The following is a 7,970-nucleotide window of genomic DNA, read 5'->3' on the forward strand; positions in this document are numbered from 1 at the left end:
GTGGTCCCAAGTGGTCCCATGCATATTTCTATCCTATTCCCATCCCACCATGTGCTAACAAAAAAAGAACTAGGGATGGGTTTAGGAGAAAGAGGACACATGGCATCATTTCATGTGTTTAAGAGGTGGGGACCTTGTGGGGACAAGGACACATGTCATCCTTCCATGTTTTTGAATCCCTAAAAAGGGGGAACCCATTTTGGCTGCCAGGGTCTAGAGGCCATGCTCCAGGATGGGAGAAAAAGTGGCGACTCCCATTCTAAATCCATCCTAGACCACTTGGTGTAGGATGGGAGTAATGATGACAAAAAGATTCCCATCCCAAACCCATGCTAGCCCCATCCACGTGCTAAGGCCGTATGTGGAGGTAGAGGAGGGGGTTCTCCTTGATGCCTATCACAGGAAAAGGGTATTGAAGACATGCCCCTGATAAAAGTATGCTTAGAGATTCTAATCAGATTGCTGGCCTTTCGCTATCTAGGTCGGTTTCCAAAAAGATTAAGGATGTTTCTCGTGGAGTGAGGTAAGGAAAAGAGAATCGTTTTCAATTTTTACGGGATGCATATAAAGGATTGTCAATCAATAAGGTGACTTTTCATCCATTATGTGGTAGCCTTATTATGGTAAGGATTCTTTATTGGAACATACGCGGGTGTTGTAGTCCAATGAAGCAAATCGTATGCCAGTCGGTATTGAGGCATTCTAAGGCTGATATGTGTATCCTATAAGAGCTAAAGTGTAGGTTTGTAATCTTCAAAACCAAAACCTTCCCGATGAGAGAGACAGGCGGATGTGCTATACTTGTTAAATCAGCACTTTTGGCTAAGGAACTTTTCGGCATGCTGAAGGTTTTTATATGGCTGTGAGTATTCGTGTGACAGTTTTAAATCCAATGTTCTCTACTTGTATGATGTGAACACTCCGGGAGACTGTGTAGCATGTTCAGTGGATCTAAAATCTCAGCTAACTCATGACAAGTGGTTTCTACCGGGTAATTGGAACTTCATTGAAGCACAGAGGGATAGATCTCATCCATCACATACATTAGGAGGTGCTGAAATTGAACTGTGGGAGGAGATTTGCTATGAGTTCAGATTAGTTGACTGTGTGGAAATCAATCTGGAGGTTTTAGAGGTTCTTCTTGCAGAATAAGAGCACAATTAGGGCACAACGAGTCAAAGAAAAGAAGGGAAAGCGATGAGGAAAGGAGCGAGCAAGGAGGGGCCATCGTGGAGGCAGCAAGAGAGGAGGAGAGAATAGAGAAGAAGGGTAGGGAGAGCGATGAGGAAAGGAGCGAGCAAGGAGGCAGCAAGAGAAGAGGAGAGAGGGAGTCAACCAAAAGCCTCCAATGCATGAGTGGATACAATAGAGGCGACGTCATGAGGGGTAAGAGTGAAGGAAAGCTCTGGAAGCTCCGAGAGAAAAGACATAGTATTACACGACAGCACTAATTTTACTTTAATTGTTTCCGCAAAGTTAAACTTAGCTTAGAGACCTAATTAATAGGAATTTTCATCAAAAGTTCTCTAGGGCACACATTCACATATTAGGCCTTTAGTTGGTGGGATGTCCTTTTTGCCACAAAATCATTGAAGTCAAGAACTCACTAGATTTGTCGGAAATTTTTAGGAAAAAAGGGTTGGGCATACATGTCCATTTCTGACAAAGCTACCAGTAGATGACACATACTCATGATTAATGCTATAGGATTTCAAGCCTCTGCGGGCTAGTGAGTGGCTAAGTCATTGCTAGTTTGAACAAGAGCAAGGCTATGGCAATGTAAGTATAGCGATGCAAAATTGGATATCTGGAGGATGAATCTTGTTCTTGTTACCTTATTGTGCTAGTACAAGGTCATATCATCGCATTGGTCTGTTGCATATTCTCTGCATTGATTTTGACGGTCCTTTTACATATAAATCTACCTAGCATCAAATGGGGAACGGCCATTTCTAGACATGCTTGAAAACCATATTAGAGCTAGCATAATCTAGATGATGAACAGTGAATATATATTTTATCAGATTTCTTGAACGAATTTTTACAATGTAAGCAATGAAAAGCACCTGATAGGGAAAAACGATTCGTATGTTAAATGGATCATTAACGCTTCCTCTTAAGAACCTTCCCTATTTTATCCTCGAGGATGTCATAGTAGCTAGTCCTTGCTATGCGTGATGGAGTTTATGGTTTTCAATCTTATGAATGACTCTCGTGAGATTGAAACTGCACTATGTTGTGTTTTTAGAGGATGAGTTGGGGAATGTTCCTAGATTCATCTAGGTATATGCTTCTGCCGTATTAGCGGACATGCAAATTTCACCTTGTGACATCTTCGTCCAAGTTGCGGCTTGCTGGTATTACGATAATTCTTTCTATCTTAAATGGTGCGTTGCCCTATCAGCTAGATTTAGATTTAGATGCTCGTTTGGGAGAGACTAAAATAAAATCGTTTAGACTTCACAAGTAGTTGTAGCTTGAATGAAGAGATTTGGACTACTTTTTAATTAGCCTTCTCCTTTAGTGCTAGCCTTCATCATGGCTGAGTTTGCCCTTCACCTCCGGAGTGCAAACAGAAACTCAGTACGAAGACTTTGTATAAATGGATGCTCAAGTATGTGTGGGTGTGTGGATTTGTATGTGTGAGAGCATACTTTTATACTATGGTCTACACCCATTGTTGGGCACTGATGACGTCAGTGGTGATGTCATAGTAGCTAGTCCCTGCTATGCATGATGGAGTTTATGGTTTTCAATCTTATGAGTGACTCTCGTGAGATTGAAACTGCACTATGTTGTGTTTTTGGAGGATGAGTTTGAGAATGTTCCTGGATTCATCTAAGGCCCCTTTTAACACTTTCTCAAGTACATGGCTAATTGGTTACGGTATGGCTTAGCAAATGTTAACTATTCCACCTGAGTGACATTCCCAATCCTTTTTTTAAAAGACATTGCCAATCTTGGAATACCCACTTGCAAATAGTGTTAAATCATATATTGCTCTCAGCAAAGAACGATTGATAAACATAAGTTGATGGAAAATTGTGGCATTGGATTTCGGAAATTTGGAAACATGACTCACAACCAAGGGGATTGAACGAGAGGACAAACTACAGATTTGGTTTGCATGTAGGCCAATATTCCATCTAGTCCCATTTCTCGCCCAATGCCACTCATCTTGTAGCCTCCAAATGGAAGGTTTTGATCAATCACCAAGTATGTATTGATCCACACTGTCCCTGCTTTCATTGACCTAGCTGCCCGATTTGCTATGTTCAAGTCGTTTGTCATTATACCTGCTGCTAGACCATAGCTCGTCTGATTTGCCCTCTTTATGGCTTCTTCAAGATCCCTGCATGCAAATTTTGCAAGAATTAGTTACATAATGCTCACAGAAACCGGCAAACTATGTACAACAATTTTCAAGTCCTAAAACATGCTTTGAAAGTTGAAGGTTTCTCTATTTACAAATGTAAAACGCTCGGGGGGGTCACTATGTATAAACCCTCTATATCACGTGCGTTCAAGGCCTATATTTAAAGTCCCTTATCTGTAAAAACTTTCATTAATAAAATGTACCCCTTTTCTATACAAATTTTGTAAATTTTTTCCAAAACTATTTTAAATAGTCTCTTATGTATATTTATTTCTGTAAATTTTAGAAATAAAAAAAATCCTTCTGTTGAACTCACGTGATAGGGTTACATATGATAAGTGACCCCCCCGAGGTAAAACGTCTCTATCAACACTCAATGATTATGTTCTCATCTATTCTGAAATATTATATGGGTCCTTGCACCGTTTATGAGCTCACAAGTGTGCTTTAATGTTTCTACCTCACAAATGATTCATACCATCTTACGTCCAATTCAACACTGAAAGCAAGGCTAGCATTGAGTAATCTTACTTGAACTTCAATACGGACAGGACTGGACCGAAAATCTCTTCCTGAGCTACTTTCATGTCGTCCTGCCATGCCATAACACGGAGAGTATGTGAAAATGTTTGTGCAATGCTTGTGTAATTAAACTAGCAGGATTTCTTTTCAGTATGTGAGTCGGTTACACAGAGAAGTTTTCAATCCAACCATTGGAGATTTTTAATTACCTGGACATCGCCCAAGATTGTGGGCTCTATGAACAAGCCATCCTCTTTGACTTTCTTACCCCCAAGAAGCAGCTTCGCTCCTTGTTTTTTCCCCGACTCGATGTAGAACATAATTCTTTCTACTTGTTCGCTAGAAATCTGTGAAAGGCACATGACATTAAGCTCGATCAGGAAAAGTCATGATGGAACTGTGATATTCATAAAGATTTCGATCATCGGTTTTGTACCTGAGGACCATGCTGCACATCCGGCTTAAAAGAGTCCCCGACCACACGTTTCTTCGCTCGGACAACGGCTTTTTCAATAAATTGATCGTATATGCTCTCATGGACGAACAACCGAGAGCTTGCTATACATGCTTGACCCTGGTATTCGAAATCGGGGAGTTAGCACGCCACAATCACCGTGATATGACAGCTAATGAATTATTTTTTGTGCAACCATATTAATCTAGAACATCCTGTTACCGCATTTATGAAGATACCATTGTGAGAGATTTCTACAGCCGCGTCAATATCTGCATCCTTCCAGATAATCAAGGGGGACTTGCCTCCCAACTCTAAGTTCACACCCTTCAAGTTACTCTTAGCAGCAGCCTCCATCACGAGTTTCCCCACGGCTACAGAACCAGTGAAGGATACCTGAATGTAGACAGCAAATCGGTCCAGTCAATCACGTTGTGTGCAATGCTCGCATCCTCATGCATGATGCTCGTTGTAAACTACGCTCATCATGTAAAGCTTGATTGATAGGAAAGGCAACCTTCTCGATGTCCATATGACTGCTGATAGCTGCACCAGCTGTAGGACCATATCCAGTGACCACGTTGAAGACTCCGGGTGGTATACCTGCCTGGAGCACGAAGTTTCTCTCGTATATTATAAATTTATGTGATACGATGCGTAGTATTGATGAGCTATACTGAATGGGAGCCCCTTTTAGAATGCAACATTTCCAATCCACCTCCCCTAAGATTACCTCCAATGTGAGATTTGCAAGGTAAAGCGCTGTTAGTGGCGTCTGCTCAGCAGGCTTTAGAACCATGGTGTTGCCGGCTACAAGTGCAGCAGATAGCTTTATGATGGTAACATTGATAGGTGCATTCCAGGGAACAATCGCGCCCACAACACCACAAGGCTCGTACAATGTGTAGGCCAAAAATGGCCCATCGGCCTTAATTGTCGATCCTTTGATTTTGTCTCCCCATCCTATCGAGATAAGTCTCGAACATTAAGATGGAATCAAGGTGCAGCTGAAACTAAGTCCCTCAAATCTGGGTAACACGCTCTCTAAAACTCTCTCCCTCAACGACATCCAAAACGGGAAAGGAAAGAATACATTTTTAATTACATAGAAATTCAGATAGAGTCCCTCCAGGTTTCTTGACCCTTGGCACTCGCCGTTAAAGATGTAATAGAAAACATAGAATAACGATTGGGGATTCAAGACTTACAATTCCGGACTGAGTGTCTCGTCTGAATGATGCAGACATAGATTATATGAGCAGACTTTGATTCTAGGAATAATTGAGCTTTCGGTAGGACAAGATCTAAGCAAAGCAACAGAATCCTTAGCTCATTAGAATTAATCCAGATAAGTAAGTGCCTTTTGACATGGAGTACATGTACTGCAGACGTAGCTTTATGAACAATTAGGATCCGTCTGCTTCCTTCCAGACAGCTCTTTCTCCTTTGTGGGATACAACGTAGTTGTAGGGTTGGCTTGGGCTTAAAATTTTCTAAATTTCGCGTTTGAAACTTCAAACTTTTTGCTGCTGTTAGACATTTTGAATTGAAATTGTCATGTAAGCTTCTGTTTCATTGAGAGGTGCGTGAATGAGTATTTACTTCACGTGAGTGGGAGTGAGAGAGAGAGAGAGAGAGAGAGAGAGAGAGAGACCTGCACAGGATCTGAGAAATTTCACTGCCAAGGGAATCGACATGAAGCGCGATTGCATGATGGGCATCCCATTGTCCAATGTCTCAAGAGCTGAAAGCTCTTCGATGTGCTGCTCCATCAAGTCCGCCAACTTATACAGAATTGCACCACGTTCCTGTTAAAAATAGAAAAAAAAGTCTTCAAACCGATATATGTGTGTGATTGTGTGTTTAGATGTGTGTGTGTGTATGAGAGAGAGAGAGAGAGAGAGGAAGGATCGTTACATAGCCTGTCATGCGAGGCCAAGCGCCCTCCTCAAAGGCCTTGCGGGCCGCTTTAACTGCTACATCCACGTCTGCCGCATCACCCTCGGCAATGTGAGCAATGACTTTCCGTGTGCGGGGATCGTGAGTAGGAAAGGTCTTCCCTGCAAACGATGCAACATGGTATTGGGAAAGTTATAGGGAGAGGGCGACAACAAAGAGCGAGTCTTCGATTAGTTACGGGTTGGTACGCCACATGCAGGAACGGGAGGAGAATATGATCAGAAGCGAGATCGAGCATGGAAGAGGTGCGATATATAACCTGAGAGGGCGTCGACGAAGTGGCCATTGATGAACAATTTGGTGAATGTGGGAAGGGCAGGGGGTTGAAGGAAGGAGTCGGCCATGGAGGCCGAGGGCCGTACTGAGGATGAAGAGTAGTCGAAGCGAAGAGACGATGATGAGGAAGACTGTGGAATTGGCAACCAATTATATAAGGAGGTGCGCAATGGCAAAGCTGCAATTCCTCGGAGCTTTGAGGCTTGACTTTGGAGCTTTGATGCTTGACTTTGCAGCGAATCTTACTCGCACATATCATTCCAACAATATCTAAATATTGGAATGATATGAGCAACTAAGATTCTTCCACAAAATATCTCTCTCTCTCCCCAAAACAAAATTATTCTCTCTCTCTCTCTCTCCCCCTCTCTCACACACACACACACACACTCAAATGTGAGTCTTCCAAATGTAGCCCAAATGATCTTATTTTATTTTTGATTTGTGCTATACTGCCCTTGCAAAGCTCGCGATTGGGATGAGTAGATCGATGGAATTTTGAAACTTTCTGATCTCCCGAAGTGCCACCATCCCTGACTTGAATCTATATCGCCTCACTCGAGGAGGGCCTCTTTGCCCTTGATGTAGAGGACCTCTTCATGTATGTTGAGGGCCTTTTTTTCCTAGACCTGGAGCTCGGTGTCCTCTTCCCCATTGACGTGGATCCTATTTCTCGGCCCTTGACTTAGTCCTCTGCTCTATCCTTCTCTGTTCCTCTTCTTTGCGCTCCTCCTTTGTGCTCTCTGAGTCATCCGCCTCTGCATAATGATCCTATTGTGCCTTCCTCTGTCCCTCTGGCTACGGGCCTGTCCCTTGCTCCCTATGTGGCCTCCAGAGTGGCAGTTTCTCCCTTCGACAAGGATCATTGGGGGGAGAGGGGGGGAGGCTATCAGTCTCTATCTCTGAGTTTGGAGGTCTAAAGAGATCTAGATGCTTGTGGACTGTGCCGATGACATCTATCTGATGATTAAAAATGCCATACAACTCTGCCTCTCTACTCGAATGATGAGTAGAAGCGACGAAGTCATGGTATGCCTCGCAGGATGTGGGCATTGGAGGTTTGTGGAAGATGGCAAGAGCAAGCTGTCTAGGAGGTGAGGATAATAAAGGCTATGTCATACCTAATGGCCCTTTATATAGTTGACTTCAGTCTCTTTAAATACCTTAAAAGTCCGACTACAATTTAGGTAATAAAATATTGGACAATGTAATATATTGGCCATCATATTCCACTCCCGCCTCCCCTGCCACACAAAATAATGGATTTTTTTTTTTTGAATTCAGGGGGCCCTATGTTAGTACAAATGACACCACACATAACAAAAACTATTACATTTAGTCAAAGAAAAAAAAACACAGTTTCAAAACTTTTACATTTATTCA

The 7,970-nt window shown here is 42.5% G+C and overlaps 1 protein-coding gene across 1 annotated transcript; it reads right to left on the bottom strand.

Moving 5' to 3' along the window:
- Positions 1 to 3,010: 3,010 nt before the first annotated feature.
- On the bottom strand, positions 3,011 to 6,709 carry LOC147892603 (aldehyde dehydrogenase family 2 member B4, mitochondrial-like). Its single transcript, XM_087386927.1, has 10 exons — positions 6,571 to 6,709; positions 6,270 to 6,412; positions 6,007 to 6,160; positions 5,086 to 5,315; positions 4,870 to 4,959; positions 4,575 to 4,748; positions 4,335 to 4,472; positions 4,108 to 4,245; positions 3,908 to 3,969; positions 3,011 to 3,352 (listed from the first exon to the last, which is right to left on the bottom strand). Exons 1-10 carry the CDS (start codon positions 6,653 to 6,655, stop codon positions 3,079 to 3,081), a joined length of 1,488 nt encoding a protein of 495 aa, XP_087243053.1. The 5' UTR covers positions 6,656 to 6,709; the 3' UTR covers positions 3,011 to 3,078.
- Positions 6,710 to 7,970: the final 1,261 nt, after the last annotated feature.

Source organism: Dipteris shenzhenensis, chromosome 16, assembly GCF_047967505.1.
Source record: "Dipteris shenzhenensis isolate YYH24624 ecotype China chromosome 16, Dip_SZ_1.0, whole genome shotgun sequence".
Taxonomy (NCBI): domain Eukaryota; kingdom Viridiplantae; phylum Streptophyta; class Polypodiopsida; order Gleicheniales; family Dipteridaceae; genus Dipteris; species Dipteris shenzhenensis.